General features: G+C 38.4%; 1 protein-coding gene across 1 annotated transcript in view; it reads right to left on the bottom strand.

The window, feature by feature from the left end:
- THSD4 (thrombospondin type 1 domain containing 4) overlaps nucleotides 1–24,531 on the bottom strand; it is a 1,382,388-nt gene that overhangs the window by 815,154 nt on the left and 542,703 nt on the right. The window contains exon 2 of the mRNA XM_044078569.1: nucleotides 9,298–9,502. Coding sequence (XP_043934504.1) covers nucleotides 9,298–9,502 — 205 coding nt within the window. The remainder of the gene's footprint in view (nucleotides 1–9,297; nucleotides 9,503–24,531) is intronic.

Here is a 24,531-nt window from a genome sequence, read left to right as displayed (position 1 = left end):
TTTAGTGTGGGGTTGGGTTTTGTTAACTGTATGTGTGTGGTTTATTTATTTTGGTGTGCTTGTTTTGTGTGTATGTTTCTCGGAACAGCAAATTTTTTCCCTGGGAAAAAATTCACTATTCTGAGCGTTGGATGTTTTCAATATTCAAAATTCCAAGTTCGAACATATGGTGTTCGACATTTTGGAATTTCGAATATATGATATAGACCCTATATATATATATATATATATATATATATATATATATATATATATGTGTGTGTGTGTACGCACACACACACACACACACACACACACACACACACACACACACACACACACACACACACACACACACACACACACATATATATATATATATATATATGTATGTATATATATATATATATATATATATATATATATATACACACACACACACACACACACACACACACACACACATACATATATTTTTATATTTATTTACACTTTGCTGATGAGGATATTTTCACTAGGTCAATGGCCTCTTGTCAGGGAAGACCTGTAGTGGAATTTTTCTAAGGCAATCAGTAACTTCTCATGCTCTTTTTGATAAGTGCTATGGAATCTTTTATACCCACTTTAGCTAACATCATCTTAGGCAGATGGGTTTTCAGTTTAACATCTTATCCAAAGGATGATACACCCAGAAGTGCAGCATCCTTACTTATGGAAAATTTAATCCAACTATCAGGTGTGGGATTAAAACCCACAACCTTTTGCACAATATAGATATATACATATACAAATATACACAGTACTTATGTGGTTGAGAGAGACCTGGAGAAAATAAAGTGGAATAAGGAGAACAGTAAGCCAGTAAGAAATAGATTAAGACATAGGAAGGAGCTAGGTAGCAGAAAATGAGAGAGTTAATGCATTAAGAATGCAAAGTAAGTGGAAGTCAATGATGGTACAGAATGCAAAATAAGGGCAAGTGTAGGTAAGGCAGGTAGGTAGGTTGCAAGCAGAAAACATTAGATAAATACATAAAATATACACTAACCCTTCTGGCTGTCATTTAATGCATGTACAGCTCCATTTTGATGTAGTTGAAGTTTTAATTTACATTGTGAAACCTAGTGTTAGTTTCTGCTCTAAGGTCAGAAGGTATAGAGTTTAAACATTTTGTTACCTTCATGGTATAAACAGAGTCTCTGAAATGGTTACTGAATTTGGTAATTGCTGAGAGATTTAAGTACTGAGATCTGACTTGTCTTTTTGATGTATACATCAAGATAGTGAGGGAGATGTATGGGTACTTTTCAGGTTTTTTATAACATACTATGTAGTTCAAGCCTTTTAATGTTCTGTTGAATGTTGAAATGGTTATGTTTAGTAGGTAGGGATTTTGCAAGTCGTTTGATATTATTGTAAATCTTGCTTTTAAAGTTGTATCATTTAACTGTCGATTAGAATGGAATGCATATCAGAGGCTTATAGAAGAGCATGATCTGCATAAATGTGTGCTTCTTGTATATGTGATGCCATTTTGTATACCACTCCAAGTTTTTTTTTTTCAGGACTAAATTGTTAAGTGATTGATATTTCAAGACCAGTAGTAAATTGATTTGGGTGACTTGTTCCAAGGCAGTGTTGTTCTTTTAAAGAGTGGTTATCTTATTTGTGTACTTTGAGAGATGTTGGAGTAGAAGTCCACTATTTTAGTTGTCAGTGTTCAACATTAATTGTAGATTTCTGAGCAAAAATTCATATTTAGAGTAGGGCATTTACGTTTATGTTCATGGCTCTACAGATGTATTTGTATGACAAATGTATGAGTGGAGTCATCTCTATTGGATTATGTCTGTTTTATCAGCTTCATGTAGATTATCTGTGAAGATGTTAAAAAGCAGCGGTCCTAACACTGATCATGGAGGGACATCAACTGTAAGTGGTGAAGGTGCTTTAGGAGTCTTTACAGAAAACTGCTTGTGATCTGTCTGATAAACAACTTTAGAACAAGCTGAGAGCAGACTTTTCTGCAAGTAGTTGAGAAAGTGAATTTAGTAATATGTTATGAGAGATGGTGACAAATACTTCTGACAAGTATAAATATATTTAAGTAGTGAACACAGGAGCTGGTGGGCTTGGTATAATGGTTAAGATTTTCACCTTATAAATACAAGATACAAGGTTTGATTCTCACATCTGACTAGGAGTGCAATAATTTGCAGCCTGATAACCTAGCATTTATCTCTGAACCTAATATTGTTGCAGAGAAACAGTTTTTGCTCAGGTTAGTATGTATTGCATCGAAGAACAATATAACGGCTGTGTTCTTGTGTGTCCAGGAAGAAAGCTACGCTAGGCCGCAGCTAATAAGCTGTTGTCAAGTAGGTAGTGTAGGAGCTATTTATGTCTACATTTTTTCAAGTATTATAAAAAATGCAGATTACCTAAAGGTGTTGGCTAGAAGTTTTTTTATTGTCTTTTCTGCCTTTGTAGATTGATATAATTAAAAACCGTTTCCATATTTTTGGTACATACCGTTCCTTTATTGACCTATTTCTGAGAACTGAAATTGGGTAAGCCGTAGAATGAGTTTCTTGTCTTAGGTATTTAGGTGGGAATTTATCTGGGACTGAGCTAGTAGGTTGTAGTTTTTTTATAGTTTCTTGAGATAATTGGTAGGGATGGGTTGACAGGAAGAAGAAGAAGGCTTTGTTGTGTCGCTTTGTCTGGTGCCACACATTTGGTAATGTTGCTCAGCCAGGTTGCTGGTTATTGTAAAACTCAAATAAGATTTAGGGCAAGCAGCTGTGAAGAGGAAAAGGGACTTTTAACATAGGGAGTGGGAAGGGAGTTTTAGGTTTAGGAAACAGGAAGAGTTTTAGTTTTACAGAGCAGGAGGGAAGTTTTAGACTTAGGAAGTGTACACACAGACTTAGGAAGTGATCAAGGAATTTATGTTTGGAGGGGACTGGAGTTTTAGGTTTAGGGAGCAATCAGAGAATTTAGTGTTAGGGAGGAGTATTGGAGTTTTAGGTTTAAGGAGCAACCAGAGACTTTAGTGATATGCAGGATGAGTGGAGGTTTAGGATTAGCAGCGGGCAAGGACTTGGATTAAGAACTGGGTGGGAGTTTTATAATGAGAGTTTAGCTTAGGTTAGGGCTATACACTAATATAGGGTTTAGTATTTGGATGGCTATGTATATGTGGGAGCTCAGGCAAGTGGGAGTTTGAGCAAGTGACAGCAAATATGCATGTCACAAGCTACTAGCATGTCAGCATCTGTAGTAAACCCCTGTTTTATTTTTCTAAAAGAGATTTATCCATTTGAGAAGAAGTTGAAGATTTGTTTATTTTCTATGCTTTCCAGGTTTTATTTCTTTGGGCCATGAGTTGTCTTGATTGTTTTGTTTTTGTTTAATAGGACAACCAAGGGGCTGATGAAGATTTTACTTTTGTTTTCATTCTGAGGCAATGGAGTTTGGGATGGTGACAAGTGTTTCATATGACCACATTATCAAGAGGTAGATGTTCTAATGGAGGCCAGCTGTTGGAGCAAATTATTAACATAATCATCAGAGTAATTCTTTTTTGCACTATACCACGTATAAGATATGGGTTGTTTTCTTACTTTTACTCAAAGTTACATGAGGTGGATGATTTTTTCTAAGGGCATCAGGAAGGACTCCAACAGATTTTCTGTGATTATTGTCTGTTGTTAATATCCAGTCTACTATGCTATATTTATCTGAGGTTTTGTCATCTCTGGTGGGGGACTTATTAATTGTGTTATACCTATAGATTAATGGTGGAAAATGATTTATGTTCTGGTCTTTTTGTTGATATTGGCAAGCAATCTAGTTTTACATCACATAGAATTATTACATAATCTTTTATGGTAGTTGTTTATTAATGTAGCATGTCTTCTAGCATATGCAGTGGATATAAAAAAATGTACACACCCCTGTTAAAAGGCCAGGTTTATGGGATATAAAAAATTTGACCACAACAAATCATTTCAAAATTTTCCCCACCTTTAATGTGACCTATAACCTGTACAATTCAATTGAAAAACAAATCTGTTAGATGAAAAATATAAAAAATAAAAACGTACAATAAGCTGGTTGCATAAGTATGCACACCCTTAAACTAATACTTTGTTGAAGCACCTTTTGATTTAATTACAGCATTCAGTCTTCTTGGGTACACACCTGCCATCAATTAAAGAGACTCTGATTAACCCCAAATAAAGTTCAGCTGTCCTAGTAGGATTTTCCTGACATTTACTCAGTTGCCTGCTACAGCAAAAGCCATGGTTCACAGACAGCTTACAAAGCATCAAAGGGATCTCATTGTTGAAAGGTATCAGTCAAGAGAAGAGTACAAAAAAAATTCCACAGTATTGGATATACCATGGAACACAGTGAAGACAGTCATAAAAACATGGAGAAAATATGGGACAACAGTGATGTTGCAAAGAACTGGACGTCCCTTCAAAATTGATGAAAAGACAAAACAAAAACTGGTCAAGGAGGCTGCCAAGAGACCTACAGCAACACTGAAGGAGCTGCAGGAATTTCTAGCAAGTACTGGTTGTGTACTACATGTGACAATAATCTCCCATATTTTCCATATGTCTAGGCTATGGTGTAGAGTTGCAAGACTGAAGCCTTCTCTTACACAGAAAAACATCCAGGCCCAGCTAAAATTTGCAAAACAATACATCAAGTCTCCCAAAAGCATGTGGGAAAATGTGTTATGGTCTGATGAGACCAAGGTTGACCTTTTTGGCCACAATTCAAAAAGATATGTTTGGCACAAAAACAACACTTCACATCACCAAAAGAACACTATCTCCATGGTGAAGCATGGTGGTGGCAGTATCATGTTTTGGGGTTGCTTTTCTTCAGCTGGAACTGGGGCTTTAGTGAAGGTGGAGAGAATTATGAATAGTTCCAAATACTAGTCACTTTTGACCCAAAACCTTCAGGTATCTGCTAGAAGGCTGAAGATGAAAAGGAATTTAACCTTTCATCATGATAATGATCCCAAGCATACATCCAAATCAACAAAAGAATGGCTTCACCAGAAGAAAATTAAAGTTTTGGAATACCCCAGCCAGATATCATACCTAAAGTCAATAGAAAATCTCTGGGTTGACATGAAGAGGGCTGTGCACAAGAGATGCCCTCACAATCTGACATATTTGGAGCACTTTTACAAGGAAGAGTGGGCAAATCTTGTCAAGTCAAGATGTGCCATGCTGATAGACTCCTACCCAAGAAGACTGAATGCTGTAATTAAATGAAGAGGTGCTTCAACAAAGTATTAGTTTAAGGGTATGCACACTTATGCAACCAACTTATTGTACGTTTTTTATTTTTTATATTTTTTCCCCTAACAGATTTGTTTGTTTTTCATTTGAATTGTACAGGTCATATGTAACATTAAAGGTGGGAAAAGTTTTGAAATCATTTATTGTGGTCTCATTTTTTTATATCACAAAAACCTGGCATTTTAACAGGGGTGTGTAAACTTTTTATATCCACTGTAGATGTATTTGAAGGGTTGAAAAGGAGGAGTCCAAATATAAATATATATAGAAAAATAGACACATGCAGATATACCCCCCCATACACACACACACACACACACACACACACACACACACACACACACACATACATGCACACATTACATACTTACAGTCATATTTACATGCCTACATGTCAGTAATAAATCATCACAATTCAGGAACTATAATACTTAAGTACATCATGTATGCATTGTCGATATGATATATCATCAATACCTTTAACCAAATTCTATGTAAGTTTGCAGCTCCATAGCAGAAGCTTTGTTATATAACCCTATCATAGCTACAGTTATGTGTAAAATAAGACTGAAACTACACTCACTACATGCCCTAAAAACACAATGCAGCAAAACCTTACGTATCCACACCTAAGTCAACGCCTTCAACTCAATGTTGACCTTAAATGTGAAAATGATTGATAAAGACTATCTATAAACTAGAAGAAAAATATATCCAAATGAACAAAACTGGAAAACTGCATTAAAACCAAAACTAATGCAGTCCTAAATATTAATTAGGAGTACACCAGCTTGAAAGCAGAACTAATCTATATGAATAAAAGTGCTAGCACAACCATAGCTGTACAACTACAAGTATGAAAAGGCTTACACGACATCTTATGAAAATGTTTAAAATCTTTTCAGACTTGGAGAAAATGATTCGCATAAGGCAGACAATTTATAAAAATGCTGCCTCCAGAAACTCCATAAACCGAATTCAATAAACAAAATAATTACAGCATAGCAATGAAATAAAGGATTAATACTACAAAAAGTACATTGGGACACATGCACTACAAGCATGAACATGTTCAGTAGATAAATGCGGTATCATGAGTCTGTCATAAGACTAGTAAACATATTTGCATGAGTTTTGGTGTTCTCAAAGACAATGAAATGCATTCACTAACTTTTATGTGTCACAGTCATGATTGTATAAAATAACGTTAATATTCACTTAAAATAAGTCATGCTACAAAATGACTGGAAAAAAATTGCACTCTTTCAAAGTGCAGTATGGATATGCCAAATTATGCACTGAACAAATATTACCAGGGACCTGGCTTGTAAGACACAGAAAAACAAACCCTGTTTCTGTGGTGATAGCACAACATTTAATTCTATGCATTCAAAATGTATAAAATCACACACATTTATAGAATGAATGTTTATTAGTCTATTATACCCCAAATGAAAAAAAAGTTAAATCCTTGTGGTATAAATGCCTTGCAAAATGATAAGGGTGGCAAGAATATGCTGCAGCTGCATTTTTCTTAAGGTTATTTTCTTGTTTATGTCTCAAAGAAAAAAAACACACTGTTTGCTTTTCCAATGTTCCTACTTGACTATACACATTGGATTCATATATGTTTTAATTATGATGAAATAACTTAATAAAGAAGTACAGAATATAAATGATTCTGAAGCAGCTGCTACCAATACTTGTCCTTCTGATGTAAATTGGCATATTAATTCCATGATTAGAGCATTTTTCATGCTTAAAGAATGCTATGACAGAGCAACTGGACACACGGAATAGCTGCACATCCTGCCAAGTCTGTTTGGTCTGATCAAATCATAGGAGACAAAGTTGTTCAACAGATGCATTAAAGACACTTGAGACTCACAAATAAAGTTAAGCTTCAGAAACCACAAGTTACTTAACTAGTTTTAGACTACCATTTTTGAGATTCACAGTTAAAGTGAAACTTCATGATTTTGGCTGTTCTAGGACTGGCAAAAAAACTTCCCTGACTAACTCTTACAGTTCATTAACATATCTAATGCATATTAATATGCTTCATAAGCAAGGAAAAAAATCTATGATCTTACAGCAGAATATAACAAAACCACAAGAAAAAAATATAGAAATTACCTGGATTAAAGAAATTATATTTTAATCCATTAATTGAAAGTTAATTTATTAAATTACTATGGAAATTAAGAGTATGCAATAGAAAATACACATTAAATCACAGTGTGAGTTTGTAACCACATTGCATATTTATGTACTCCACAGACAATGAAAAGAAGATATTGTTATGTCCTTGAAAAATATACCATAACTGAAAAGCAAATAGCTGAAATTAATATTAAATTATAACTACTGCCAATAGTGGCATATTGTTATTAACAGAAGAGCAAATAATTAAAATGTCAGATTTCTCAAATATGGATTTCACAGTTCTTTAAAGACAGACTGTACCATCTTACAAAGACCACACTTTTCAGAAACAGAAAAGTTGCAGAGTTACCTGGTCCTTCCTATCATTAGTTTAGTCTTCATACTTTTTACATCTGTGTGAGATTGACTTATGCAGCCAAGGTCTAAAGACGAAGCTGTTATTTCTGCAGCACAACATGAGACTGAAGCAAGGCAAATGGCAACTACCTGTAATTGTCACATGTCTGTCTTATACATGTGTGATTTCTTGGGTTGAGGTTGGCAGTAAAAACAGGCAGAACAGACGTAGATGAAGGTATAGAAAGTCTTTCTTTAGTAAAGGTTAGGTGTTATTTGTGAAGTATGAACATAAAGTCCATACCGGCCTCACTGTGCATTCTTCATGGAGGAACAGGAAGACAATGATCAGAGTGATTAACTACCTGCCATCATGTTGGTACGGTATTTGGATGCCCTGATCTTGTCTCTGTCAGGCGAGGTAGAGCATGACCAATGACATAAAGTGCATGGCAGACTGTCAGAGTGGAAATAATAATAAATAATAATAAGTGAAACTATTCTTACACTAGTAATGCCAAAATCCTGAAAGCAGACATAATCTGAAATTCAGGACAAGTACTTGTAAATCAGTGTATGCTACACATCTCTGATCGATATTGCATATGTTAAGTTGCAAATCCATGACTAGACAATGTTTTTTATACTGTTCATAGCTCCATAGTCTCATAGGTATATAACAGGCTAATGAACACCAGGGTCTTTATAAGGCTAGCCATGTAATCCAATCCAATTGTGTCCCAATGTATCATGGGCACTTATTAGGAGGGGTATGTTGGTTAGGAACTTTCTAGAGGTTATGTGGGGGGTATGTTAGTTTAGACATTACCGTCTGTCTCTGTCTATCAGACACATGAGGCCCAGACGTGGGGTGAATTTTCCAGCAACTGTTCAAGGTTCCACTTAAATAGCATTAGGGATGGACTCTGCTTCACATGGAAGGGAGACTGTTCTAGAGCATGGGATCCTCTGAGACACATATCTGTCTCACCAACATCTCTTATTTATGCCAGAAGCAAAATGCTGTTTATTTTGAGGATGTCCTTTAATCACCTGATGAATGTACATTCTTTATAACCCTCCCTGACTTACTTGACTTAACTTTTATCATTAATTCTTCCCATCTTTAATGACCAGGACATAAAGAAATTATGTGTGGCAGGTCATGGTTGTTTGAGTCGTTTCATGTCCATGATGGTCAATAAGGTTCTCTAGCACTGTGAAATTCTATTAAGATTGATAACATGTTTGTTGTATGAATTTCTGCAACTCATAATTCATCAAAAGACATATTTCACTCCACTCTTCGTAGTAACTTTCTTTCTACAGGAAACAGAATATAATCTTTATATCCCTGTAATAACTGTAATAAGTTTACTATCTGGTATTCATAACTGATGTTGCTGATATGTCTTAGATGTAGTAGTAAATAAGAGAGTACAACAAATGAGAAAAACATAGTTTAAGGTAAAATAATGCATCTTACCAAGATAATTCTTGCTTTTCAACATTTCTGTTATGTTGATCTTTGTAGCTCCTTTAGGAATTTCCACAATCTTGTGATAGCCAATATTTGAAAAGGGGTGTTTAAAAACACCTGATACTACCTTGCAAGCAGTATTGTCACCTCCACATATTCCACACTTGTCAGTCACCTTGTCTGATCCAATAAGATTATCACAACCGATGCTCTGCAAAAAATGGAGTAATTGTTATGTCATATCACTATCTCAAATTATGGATTTCTTACTTTTTTGAAAAACAAAACTTCATTAATTTTAACATAATTAAGAAAACATAGGATGAAGTCAGAATGCTCTAACAATAATCATTTTGACCTGAAGAAGTCTGTACAATTTTATCTGAAAGCACTAATTTATTTAAGTTTTTTGCTTATCTTAAATGGTTCTGCTTCCTTTTTATGTTATGCACTACTTAGTTTTAAAAGTTATTTTAAGTTAAATACTAAGTTCACACAGAACTATGCATATTATTGAAGCCTTGTTATTAAATTTGTTTGGCAATTAGACACACAAAAATCCTACAGTTAGTAGATATGTTACTATTTTTCAATAAAATACACACAACACAAAACAATAATGCTCAGATACAGGCACACATCACTTACTTGCCTGTCTGGAAATAAAAAATAATCTTTGCTAAAAATGCAGTTTAAACTAGTATTAAAATAAATTAAAAATTCTCTAATTTAATCTAAACCAGTATTAAAGCAAATTAAAATTTCACTAACAAGTACTATTGACTGTGGGAGGAATTCCAGTCAGCAGAAACTCTTTCAGAGAATCAGATGATGGTTCTGTTATTCAAATGAAATTATCAAATTGGTCTTAGACAAATCTTTCACTCTTGTTCAGTGCCAGACATTCTACAAAAAGGATTACCAATTCCTCGACAGAGCTGAATTAGATTCCTACATCTCTGTGTATAAGATGTGACACCCCTGCACTGGCCCACTAATAAAGGAGCCTCAATCCTCACCACTAGTACCATTGAGGGATGTACACAATGGGAGGATGACAAGTACAAATACAGTAAAGTGCAATTTCCCTTAAGAGCACACAGAGATCTCAATCAGTCTGGGGCTGGATTCTCCCTCTTTCTCCAGATCCTCAATGAGACTCCCCACTGGCACAGCTATGGGATTAAGATCTCAGCCAAGTGGCCCAGCTAAGACCTCCAGCAACCTCTCTGTCAAACCAGTGCTTTGTGTCTCCGGCCAAGTAACTCACACACACACACACACACACACACACACACACACACACACACACACACACACACACACACACACACACACATACTTTGAGATTTGATTGATATGCAAACACATACACACAAAGGAAAGGCTGACACAGGTTTACTAGCTATGCCCTTTTTTGCCAAGGCTATAAGGTAGTTATAACTGCCACCAGCCAGCTCTTTATCAGATACTTAGGCCCTTAACAAAGGATGTATATCTTACTGTGTAACATTACTATCAATCCAAATGGTAGTTTTGACTAAGACTTGCAAGCTATTTAGGAGTGGCCTGTTGAGTGTCACCAAATACATATGCAAGTACTCTAAGAGCTTAAATATGTCTCATAAATGTCAGCCACTAATAAAAGAACAATACAATACTCAGTATACAGACATAGTTACTTCAGAGTTCAAAATCACAGGAAATATTTTAAAAAAGCAATGCAGGACAGTCTCAAATAAATACAGAAAACATCTAAACTAATCTTTACTATACTCCTATCTATATCTAAAAGACATACTATGCCCTCAATCTTACTTACAGAACAACAAGCAGGCAGAAGTGACGGGTGGATGTTTTCAGGTCAAAGACAAAATACAAAATGCACAGTCTTTCTCTGGGAGAGTTCTTAAATTAATATCACATTTTTCTGCTGGGTTAGCCTGGATGACATCACTTTTTGTCACCTGACTTCAGTTCCCAGGCTAAACAGAAAATGAACAGAATTTTAACATCTCTGATTAAAAATACATATCTCTCAGAACTGTGCAGCTGCTAGGAAGTCATAAAGCAATTAAACACTTTGTACATTTTAAGCCTAGTAACAACTTATCTCCAAGACAACAGAAAAAAAACTTCTAGCTCTAGACGTCCTGTCTCCTTGCTACATTGAAACTAACTTTAGTTGCACATCGTAAAGTACTTAATTTCAACATATTTTCTTGAAGTTTTGTAAGTTAATCTTCTATGTTCTAGCAGGGAATGCTGTGGTTACATTCTTGAACTTCAGTACATAAGATACAGTTCAGTATAAATCAGATCAATATTCACAGATGACATTGAATTATTTACAAAATTCCAGATAGTTGGGGTGGCAGTATTTCCTTCTGTTACATTTCTATTAAAAATCATATTAATGTTCACAAATGACATAGAATTATTTACACAATTCCAGCTAGTTGGGTTGGCAGCATTTCAATTTGTCACACTTCTTTCCCCTGAAAATTCAAGCTAATTTTTTTCGAGTGACCCTTGAGAAACAATGCATGGCCTATCTGGGAATGCCTTTCCCCTTTCCCTGTCTTGAGATTCCAGCTGCCTTGGCATTGCTGACCACAATACAGTGCTGCACTATCCCATCATAAGCCTGCAACCCTAGGCTCCACCATAGTAATTTGGGATTTGGCTGACTGGCTCTCCGCAGCCACAGATCCCCCTCAGACTCCTCTTGCTTTGTATTGAAAATACTTGGCACAAGGGCCTCCCTCTCATGGTAAGGTTTCATCATGTTAACATGGTACAGTTTGTGCAGCTACCTCCTGAGTAGCAGTTCTACCATGTATTTAACATCATGGACCTTCTTTACAACCTTGTAGGGTCCCTCCTAAGCTCCCTGCAGTTTGTTGTCTCCAACAGGAATGAGAACCATCACCTGCTGCCCTACACCATACTGACATACCAGACCTTTATCTGATGTTGGGCTTCTGCCAGGTTTACCTGGGCCAAACCCATGAGTTCCCAGTGACTTGTCCTGAGGTTTAGGACACATGCCACAACAGACTCCTTGTCAGATTCACATTCACCCTCCCACTCATCTTGAATCAAATCTAGAGGTCCCCTCACCCTATGTCCATACAGCAACTCAAAGGGTGAAAAATCTGTGGATTCTTGGGGCATCTCTATGCAAGCAAACAACAGATGGGGCAAATATTTGTCCCACTCCCTCTTAAACTGCTCTGCAAATGCCCATAGCATTGTTTTGAGTGTAGACTTTAACCTCTCAACAAGACTATTAGTCTGGGGATGGTAGGGGGTGGTCTTTAGGTGCTTCACCCCACAGTACTTCCACAGACAAGCCAACAGTTCTGACATGAAATTGGCACCACTGTCAGTCAGTATTTATTTTGGAAAACCTACCCTGTTGAAAATTTCTAACAAAGCATTTGCCACCTTTTCTGCCTCAATAGAGGACAGAGTCACCACCTCAGGGTATTTGGTAGCAGAATCTACTACCACTAGGGTATACTTTTTTCCCTGTGGAACTTGGGGTACTCAGAGGCCCCAGAATATCCATAGCTACCTCTGAAATGGCTCCTCAATCACAGGCAAAGGCATCAAAGGAGCTTTCACCTTGTCTCCTGCCTTGCATACATTTTGGCACTGCTCACAGGTCCTGCAGTGCCCTGTTACATCTCTAGAAGTCCCAGGCCAATGCAAGTTCTGCATAATACATCTCTTTGTACGTTTTATGCCCATATGACTTGCAATGGGAATATCATGGGCTATGGCTAGAAGTGTCAGACAGTAGGCTCTGGGCACTACCAACTGCTGTATTCTCTCACCCTCTAGCCCTCTCTCAGGGGTCCACTCTCTATACAGTACCCTTTGTTCAGTATACAGATTCCCCCATCCCTTGAGAAATAGGCGCCTCATTAGCTACCTCCCTCAGGCCTTGAAATGTAGGGTCGGAGAGCTGAGCCTGTCTCAATACTCTCTCTTTGTAACCTTTTTCAGATCTCCTTCCACAGGAAGTCTGGCATCCACTGACAGCAGTGCCTCACTGTCAGTCTGGATACCTCTACTACTCACCTCTGTCATTGCAGTCACTCTGTCCAAGGGAACATCAGTACCCACAAGCAGCTGTTGTTCACCTTTAGTCTCACTTCTACGGGGTAGCTCCCTTCCTGAAATAACAAACTCACCAGTCCTGGCTGCAAGTATGCAGTCTGTCTGGGTCTCACCCAGGCTACCATACCCACATGATTGTCTCCAAGCCTGACTGTGTGTAACTGAATGCACACTCGGAACTGCATTACCAAAATCATTCCTTATCAGAACATCTAAAGGGATATCCTCAAACACACCTACTTGCTGGCTTTCTTTTCTACCCTGCCAGTCAAGGTGAACTCTAGACAAAGGTATTTGGAATGGGGTCCCTCCTAAAGAGTAATGCTCCTCTTTAACCATTGCAGGTTTCATAATGGTTAGGTCAGAGGTTATGTCTCTCTTAGCAATGGCCTCTTTTCCATTCACTAAGATAGGATATAACTTCTTGTGGTAGTTCAGTAGCCTTGTTGTCTTAGGGCAACTTACTGATGGTATTTTGTCATTTCCACTTACTGGCTCTCCTACCTTTTGTTCCCCACCTTGCCTCCATGGACATCTATATCCTATATGGCCCCACTGGTTGCATTTAAAACATTTAACATTTGGTCCTAGACATGTACCTGGACTAGTGGCTTCCACTGTTACTGGTGGATTCTGTTGGAACAGTCTGGGCTGTCCACCATGGGTTCCCTTAGACCCATGAGCAGCACTGGTTATCCCTTTCCTGTGCAGTGATGCCCTGATTGCTAGGTATAGGTCTCCTTTCTTCGCAAACTCATCTGCAGTATTGCATTGTCTATCAGCTAACCAGATTCTCATGTCCTCAGGCAAAGTGCTAAGGGCTTGTTCCCTCACCACAAGGTCTGCCAGCACTTCAAAAGGGATGACCTGACATCCACTCCCTCACCTATGAAAATAAGTGCTTAGTTCAGCAATATATTCATACACACTTTCATCTGCCTTGAATCTATGCTCACAAAACTTTTTTTCTAGTAGCTTCAGGTGTTAACTTAAAGCATTCTAACAAACACATTTTGACTGTATTATAACCTAAGCAATCAGTATCAGACAGTTTAGAAATAACAGTTACAGCTTTACCATGGAGTAAGGGGGTCAGGAACCGTACCTAGAGCCCTTGGTCAACATTATACTGTTTACATACTCTCTCAAACATATGAATGAAACTATCAAAATTATCCTCCTCTGTAAATTGTGGAAGAAATTTAATGACCTTTGTTGCTTTTGAGGTTCAGTTATTCCCTTCCCCATTATCTCTATGATGCTGGCAAAGAGTCGACATCTCCTTTTCATGTTGCCTCTGTCTCTCCTTCTCCTCAGCTTCCAGGTGTCAGAGTTTTTCATTTTCCTCAGCCTTCAGGCTGTGTAGTTTTGCATTTTCCTCAGTGTCTAGACATCTCAGTCTCTCTGCTGCCTCTGTTTCCAAATGCTTGGCCTCCAGCTCAAGTGTCTTTAACTCCAGATGGATTTTTGAGTCCTCTGTGGAAAGGTTGAACTATCCATTTTCTGAGAGCTGTACATCTCCAAGGCTAGACTGATTGTTCTCCTGGTTGCTATCCTGTGATGCAGCTGTGACCAAAGCTGCGATCATTTCTGCTTTAGTCTGGCTGGCATGCACCAGTCTTTCACCCTGGTACATCTCAGCCAACTGGCTCCTTGTCAGCCTGCCATACTCCTCTACCGACATGCTTGCCTGCTCTCCCTGACTAAATAAGCTAAAAAAAAATAAAACAATTGTGATATGAACTCTGAATGTTCACTGTGTGACTGACTGAGAGTACAAGCACCTTCAGTGACCACTGTACACATGCTACAGGAATTCAATATCCACACCACTACAAGCCAATTAATATGTGGTGTGGCTATCTCACCACTGCAAACCAATTAATATGTGATATGGCTATCTCATCACTGCCAACCAATTAATATGTGATGTGCCTGCACTGGCCCAGTAATCAACAAGCCTCAATCCTAACCACTAACACCAGTGAGGGATGTACACAATGGGAGGATGCCAAGTACATGCAGAGTAAAGTGCAATTTCCCTTAAGAGCACATAGAGATCATGCTCAGTCTGAGGCTGCTTTCTCCCACTTTCTCTAGATTCCCAGTAAGACATCCCACTGGCACAGCTATAGGGTTAAGATCTCAGCTGAGTGGCTCAGCTAAGACCTCCAGCACCCTCTCTGTCCAACCAGTTCTTCGTGTCTGTGCCCAAGTAGCTGACACACACACACACACACACACACACACACACACACACACACACACACACACATGTTGAGGTTTGATTGATATATAGACACACACACACACACACACACACACACACACACACACACACACACACACACACACACACACACATGCAAACACACCTGGGAAAGGCTGGCACAGGTTTACTAGCTATGCCATGTTTTGCCCAGTCTATAAGGTAGTTATCACTGCCACCAGCCAGCTCGTTATCAGCTACCTTAAGGCCCTAGCAAAGGGTGTCCAATCTTACTGTGTAATGTTACTATAAATCCAAATAATAGTCTTGTCCAATACTTGCAAGGCTATTTAGGAGTGGTCTGTACAGTACTCTTTGTTTGTGTCTTTCAGCTTTTCCCAGTTAGGGGTCGCCACAGCGGAATTCAGGTTCACTAATGATTAGCAGTTGATTTTTACGTACCGGCTTGCCAGGCCTGATGCACAACCTTCAACGAAGGTATGCCCATTCACGCATGTCTCCACGCAGAAGACGCTCTAGCTGAGAATTGAACCAGACAGCATCTTACTGTGAGGCAACAATGCTACTGCAGCACCACCACCACGGCTCTAAGAACTTAAATATGTCTCACAAATATCAGCCACAAAGATAAGTTTAAATATATTTAATAATCAATAATAAAAGAAAACGACAATACTCAGAACACAGACACAGTTACTTCAGAGTTGAAAATCACAGGAAATATTTTAAAACGACATTGCTGGACAGTCTCAAATAAATACAGAAAACAAATAAACTAATCCTTACTATATCCCTATCTTTATCTAAAAGAGATACTATGCTCTCAGTCTTACTTACAGAACAACAAGCAGGCAGAAGTGATGGGTGCATGCTTCCAGGTCAAAGACAAAATACAAAATGCACAGTCTCTCTCTCTCTGCGAGAGTTCTTAAATTAATATCACATTTTACTGCTGGGTTAGCCTGGATGACATAAATTTTTGTCACCTGACTTCAGTTCCTAACAGAATTTTAACATATCTGTGTTAAAAATACATATCTGTCAGAACTGTGCAGTTGCTAGAAAGTCATAAAGCAATAAAACACTTTATACATTTTAAACCTGGTTAGTACTTCTCTCCAAGACAATAGAAAACAACTTCTAGCTCTAGACATACTGTCTCCTTTTTGCACTGAAACTAACTTTTATAGCACATCGTAAAGTACTTAATTTCAACTTATTTTCTTGAAGTTTTGTAAGTTAATCTTCTATGTTCCCCCAGGGTATGCTGTGGTTACATTATTGAACCTCAGTACATAACATACAGTTCTGTATAAATCACATCAATATTCACAAATGAAAATTCCAAACATAGAATTATTTACAAAATTCCTACAGCTGGGCCGGCTGTATTTCTTTCTGTCACATTTCTATAAAAATCATATTAATATTCACAAATAACATAGAATTATTTATAAAATTTCAGCTGGCTGAGCTAGCAGTATTTCTTTCTGTTATATTTCTAAAAAATTCATATTAATATTCACAAATGACATAGAATTATTTAAAAAATTCAAGCTAGCTGGGCTGGCAGCATTTCAGCTTATCACATAAGGTACAGAGAATGGATCAAGTGTGTGTTACCTGTCTACCCTATCCCATACCTCAAAAATAGCAAAAAATCTGGACAAAGTCTAAAATGATGGAGGAACAAATAGGGACAGATTTTAAATATTGCTCTTACAAACTTAGAAAGTTGACTAAATAACAGGTTTTGCATTAGCATGAATGTTCTGAAGGATGTGGAGTCTTAAACTCAAATGTTTGTCATTATTTAATGACTTTAATCCTCAGATATTTGCCAGAAAAGTACAAATTATAGGCGGAACACACCAAAAGTATGAGGCAAAAATCTGGACATTCTTCGAAAATCTGTGCAGTTGAGAGGTATGCCCTATCCTCATATTCCAATATATCATAACCAGAAACTAATTTGACAGTCATTATTTCCAGCTTTTATTTAATGCAAATGGATATGAAAGTGAGTTAAAATATTCAGGATTGAAATTCTGCTAGCAGTACATATAACCATTGCTTAATTTAATAATTTTTTTCATGCATCCAAATATCTTTCTACATTTATTTAAGCCAAAATTCACATAATGATAGAAACTGTTACCAGCAGAACCACAAATTCTTTCAAGAGTCTGACACAATCTCAGTCTCACTCTAATTTATCATGTTTATGTTTTCTAAAATATTGTGTTCAAAATGCATATTTGCGGTTCTTCCCGGCTGATAGGCATACAGTTAGCTCTTGCCATTGTAAACAAATCCCCCAAATACACCACCTTACTAATGCATGCTACAGTTAACCTATCTTTGCCTTTATCCTCATCTGTGCACCTTACTTTATAAAAACCCTTTCTGTAACACTATCATCACAGAATAAACCTAAAAATACACCACACACAACAATACACATGCACAATACTAAATGCATCCCCAAGCTTGGCCCTTCCTCTAACCCTAAACAGAAATCAGTTGCATACACTCTCAACCCATCACATGCACCAACCACCCTGCTCTACACTAAATAGATATCCTTCCTTAGCTTTTACTCTAACCCTGAAACAAAAACAATTAAATACACACACCCTTACCCCCTAATGCTAAATGTTTCAAAATAACATAGCTTCCTCAATCCAATATCCTCATTCCAACATATATGCCATTTTAAACACAACTCAGTTCATTAAACTTTACAATCAACAAAATTTACACACACTGTACTAAAACATTCACACATACCACACTCAGTGAAATTCCTACCCACAAATACCACCATTTGACATTTTTGCATTGACAAATTTACATTTTGACCATTCATTATTTGAAACATCATTAGGGATTCATCTATATCTATATCTATATCTATATCTATATCTATATCTATATCCTATATCTATAGCTATACCACAGTGAGGTTAGTAAATTAAATTTATTCCACTGTAGTGTGATCTTGGAGTTGGTATATTTAATTTATGGGGGGTGTGGGGGGTGCAGGGGGGCTTGCCCCCCTCAGAAATGTAGTAGAAAGTATGCTCGTTAGTTAGGTGTTGTTGTAGGTGGAGGGGATCTTGTTTACTTGTGCAATGTAGTTTTCAATGTTATGAAGCACACTTTCAGTGTTCTGAGTTTTCAATGTTTTAGGTTTTCAGTGTTTTGAATTTTTGATGTTATGGTATCAATGTTATGAAATTCAACATTATGAAATTTCAGTGTTATGAAGTAGACTCATATATATATATGTTGTAACATATTCACACACGTACGCACATACACACGTGCACACACACGCACGCACACACACACACACACACACACACACACACACACACACACACACACACACACACACACACACACACACACACTCAGTTTGAAACCATTCAGTTTAAATTTTTTCAGATTTAACATTTAATCAAATAGCTTCATAGGTTCATAGGTTGGTACTAGGCTATCGGCCCTAGGACCTATGCAAGCCTAGCCATAACAATTCCCTGGATATTTCTTCTGACGATATTTACTTCTCTAGGCCCTTGTCTAGCAGGGCAACTGACATGATCCCCGGGGTGAATTTCCTATCTCCCATCCAATCATCAAGGCTCCTTTTGAAGAGGGCCAATGAGGTGCTCTGCTTGATATGTATGGGCAGTCTATTCCAGAGTATGGGGAGTCTCCGGGTCAGGAACCTATCCCTCCAGCATGTTTCGTTCATTGTGATGACAAGGTTTAGATCCCTGGAGCGTGTGGCTCTGAGGGATTGGGATTTCTTTAAGTGGAGCATATCCAATAGCTCAGGGTTTGACATGACCTTGTATGTTAAGCAGAGATCGCCTCTGAGTAGACGATATGCCACAGAGTATAGCTGGAGTTTTTTAGACGGTCAGTATATGGCATCTGTTTTTGGCCTGTGATTCTTTTAGTGAGGTATTTCTGTGGCCTTTCAAGCTGTTGCAGATGTCTTGTGAGATACATACCAAATGGGGCATTATACTCTATAATGGGTCTAATGAGGGATGAGTACAGTGGGACAATGACCTCCTTTTTTCTGGATGAAAAGCCCTTAGTAATGAGGTGTGCCACATAGAAGGATTTCCTGACTGTTGTGGCAATGTGGTTATCGAAAGTGAGACCACTGTCCACCTGTGTCCCTAAGTCTCTCATCACACTTTTGATGTTTAGTGCCCTGCCACCTATGTGGTAATTCATGGGTACATGTTTTTTTCCAAGGGGGATAACTATACATTTCTTGGCATTAAGCTTGAGCCCATGGCTCTGGCACCAGGCATCTGTTTCTGTAAGGCCCTTTTGTAGAATATCCACATCATTTGGGGATTCAATAATGGCTCCCAGTTTGCAGTCATCTGCAAACTTTGTTAGCCAGAGTCCCTTAGTGTTGACCTGTACTTCAGAGAAGTAGATGCCAAACAAGAGTGGTCCTAGGACTGAACCCTGAGGTACTCCACTTGTCACTTGTCTGGAGCTGGATTTGGAGTTGGCTACTTTTACTGTCTGGGTTCTGTCAGTAAGCCAGTTAGCAACCCATCGAGTGACGTAGGGATTTATGCCCGGCTTAGTAAGTTTATCTATGATTCTAGAGTGAGGAATGGTGTCAAAGGCCATGGTGAGGTCCAGATAGGCTGTGTGGACTGCCTTACCCTCGTCCACAGCTCTGAAGACTGATTCAAAGAAGTCAATCAGATTCAGGAAACAAGATCGGCCCTTCACAAACCCAAACTGGATGGGGTCCAGTGTTTGAAGGTTGCCAATGTCTTTGTTTATAAGTTCCATGATAATGCATTCCATGCCCTTGCAAATCAGGCTTGTCAGACTGATGGGACGGTAGTTCCCAGGATCCAAGGTGGATCCTCCCTTGTGGAGCGGGATAACTGTAGCTGTGCGCCATTCAGTGGGCATGAAGCCTGAGGTGAGGCTATGATTAAACATGACACTTAGGTGAGGTGCCAGTTCATTTTGTAGTTCATGTAGTACACAGCCTGGGATGTCATCTGGTCTCATGGATGCTGTATTCTTAGCTTTGGAGAGTGCGTTTTCTACCTGTGTGGCCGTGATTATCGGAATTTGGCAATCTTTTGGTATTGAGATGGGCCCTTTAGGGGGTGAGAGTGGGGTGAAGTTGGCACTAAATTGATCTGCCAGGATGTTGGCAATATCCTTGGGATCAGTATATTTAATGCCATTCTGTTGTAACTCAGAGCAGATCTGAGCATTGCCATTTAGATTCTTGACATAAATATAGAATGGTTGTCTTTGGAATCTTTGGCAATTTTATTTTCGTAACTAGCTTTTGAGGATTTTATGAGGGATCTCAGCTTCTTACTGAGGCCGGTGAGGGAGTTTTTTGCATCCTGTGATTTTCCTCTTTTATGCAACAGTTTCTTCCTTCTGTTGTATAGTTTGTTTATAGCAGGGGACCACCAGATTGGCTTCCTTTTTTTGGAGAAAAGCATCTTGGTTCTATTTGGGATGGCACGATTCATGCACGAGTGGATGTGCTCGTATAGTGCCTTAGTGTAGGATTCTGTAGTCGAACTTCCAGATCCCATCTGCGTGGGTGTTGTGAAGTTTTTCACTAATGACTTCAGTAGCTAGAAGTTGGCTTTGGAGAAGTTTTTTAAGGAGGCTTCCTTACTGGGGGTGGGATGTGGATGTCAAGTGTGATTTGCTTATCGTCAGACCTGACCAATGAGGGGGTGACCACTGGTGTGGAGCATCAATCTCCCATGTTGGTAATGACCAGGTCTAGGATATTGGAGCCCCTGGTGGGATAATGGATTAGTTGATCCAGGGCGCTGGAATTTATGAATTCCAAGAACCGTTGGGAAAAGGAGTTGGTACCTGAGTACTTTTTCCAATTAATGGCAGAGTAGTTAAAATCACCCAGTATTAGGGTGTTTGGTTGTATCTTAATATTTTCCAGTATGTTTAGAAAGGTGTAGTGAGTATCTTGGGGCATGGTTGGGGATCTGTAGCAAGCTACAAATTGGATTGCAGTCTTACCTAGTGTTAGTTGCACCTGGAGAATTTCAGATGTATTGTGTTGGGCAACTAGCCTGGAGGTGTGAATATCCTTGGTGAATATGGACACTTCTCCACCTTTAGTGTTTTGGCCCTGGTTTTGTGGCCGAAAAGTGTGGTAAGAATTGTAGCCTGGTATTGCAGGGGTGCTCTCTGGAGCCTTGAACCAGGTCTCAGTTACTGCACAGATATCGATGTTCTCCATTTTTAGGAGTGCCTCAAGAGAGTGCATTTTGAGGTTTAGACTTCTAGCACTGAATAGCATTACCTTCAGATTTTGCCTGCTTCTATCTGTTACGGTCATGGTTTTATCCTTTGAACCTTGCCTAAAAAAGGCACTATAGGGGTGGCAAGAGCTTTAGCCAGTAACCTGAATCCCAGGGGTGACAGGTGCAGACCATCTCTGGCAAAGCATCGTGGTTTGTCGATCATGTCTTCCCAGGCAGACAAATACTGGATCCCCTTTGAATGACTTGAATTGATGAAAATGAAGGGATCCTGTATATATTCCAACATATTCACTCACGCGAACACACACACACACACACACACACAAACTGTCACACACGCAGTTTTCAACCATTCAGTTTCAATTTTTTCAGATTTAACATTTAACCAAATGAAGGGATCCTGTATATATTCCAACATATTCACTCGTGTGCACACACACACACACACACACACACACACACACACACACACACACACACACACACACACACACACACACACACACACACACACACAAGCACACATATATTTATTTATATTTGCTCAGCAAGCTCAACACAAAATCTAATGACATTAACCCAGAATACCTTTAACACAGTTGAAAATTGGCTCTCTAACTGTCAGCAGATCCTAAACCCTAAGACAAAGCTGCTTCTTTTTACCCCTACCTGTAGGTCCTCCTCACTATGCTTTACCATAAAATCTAATAATGGCACCATTATCTCCCCAGATGCCCAAATCAAACTTTTAGGCATTATAGTTGACAACAACCTCAAGTTTGACATGCATGTCAATCAAACTATTAAAACCATTAATAAAAAACGTGGCTCTCTATATAAGATTAAAACTTTCCTTACTCCACATGCCAGGACTGCTATTGCCCACTCCCATCTGCTCTCTACTCTTCTCTATGCCTCCACTTTAATCACCAACCTGAACAAATCTGCTTTTAACAAACTCTCCAGCTGTTATAACCACACTGCTAGATTTGCAACTGGCACGGCTTACAGGACTCACCACTGTCATAACCTGAATCTCCTAGGCTAGCTAGAATTGTCCAGCCTACTTCAGTACAACCAGCTCATAGTGGCCCACAAAGTTCTCTACCATCCTAATAATACACTTGCACTTAAAATCATCATTGGCCCCTACAATAACCTGAGGACACTTCCCTCATCTAACAGACTGCTAGTTCAAACATACAAAACCAATCACTCAGCTAGGGATTCTCTGTTTGCCAACTCTGTTGGCAAAACTTGGAACTTGCCTCCTGCAGATATTAGCCTAGAACCCTCCCTGACTAAATAAAAAAAAACCTCAAGGAATATTTCAAAACACACTGGTTATGTCCATGTTCTAATCCTGAGTAGATCCTCCACTAGAATTTGAATGCTATGACATTATTGCTGTACTTTATATGCTGTTATTATGACTGATATTTTGAATAAGTGATTACATTATCTTTATTTATCAGATACTGTAAACAGTGTGCAACATGTAATTTTTGTGATTTTCCTGTATGTTTTTGCCTTAGAGCTTCTCTCTCTGGCCTCTGCTGAAAATGGACATGTATCTAGTTGGACTATACTGGTCAACAAATGTAAAATAAAATAAATAAATATTTATTTCCACCTTTGAATTTAATGCCAGCTGATATGTTACAATATACCACACTCCTGATGATGGGAAAGAAACACAAATGAGCCCTCCAGTCTGAATATTCTATGGCACATGACTGAGTGAGTGCTGACTTCATTACCATACCTTGTATATTGCACTGTTAAACTGCTCCAATGATCAGGGCTACTATCCTATCTAAAAGCCTTAAATGGGGTAGCACAAGCCTCTTTAGGAGATAAGGAGCTGTACAGATGCCTTAGCATATCAGAATGTTACTTTCTAAGCACACACGGCCACCCAGTCAAACATGGTTTGACTGCAAAATTCAGTACACTGCATACTGATAAATGGATGCATAAGCCGCATTATTTATGCAGATATACACACATCCCATAATACTGACCTGCTATGCTGAGTTCGATATGGGCACACAACTACCACTGATGCTGCAGTTTTCTCATATACCTCTAATGCTATGTTACTGTCCACAGTGAAATTTCCCAATATTTTAACAAACCAATCATACCTCACAATAAAACCAAACACATAGGTCACACAAGAGGTAGCACACACACGATGAGATGCAAATGTATACAATATTTTGAACTATATACTGTACTTAAGACATTTTAAAACTGCTAACAAAGATTTGTACTGCAGTACCTCTCATAGGGTAGTGTTGGACAAGCAGAGCATCCTTCCCTACCTTATCCTTGAAGTACTGCTATTACTTATCAATACATAACCACTCTGGGCTATATAACCTATAACTGGTTGTTGTCTGATCAAAGTTCTACCCTGGGAAACAAATTTAGGCAGATAAATAGACAGACATATGTGTGGGTATGTCTGTGTGTGTGTGTGTGTGTGTGTGTGTGTGTGTGTGTGTGTGTGTGTGTGTGTGTGTGTATGTATATATCTATATCTATATCTATATATAAATATAT

Source organism: Protopterus annectens, chromosome 7.part1 (assembly GCF_019279795.1).
Source record: "Protopterus annectens isolate FY-2018-M chromosome 7.part1, PAN1.0, whole genome shotgun sequence".
Taxonomy (NCBI): Eukaryota; Metazoa; Chordata; order Ceratodontiformes; family Protopteridae; genus Protopterus; species Protopterus annectens.
Note: the sequence above shows the minus strand (reverse complement) of the source record. Positions and strands in the feature narration are given on the sequence as shown.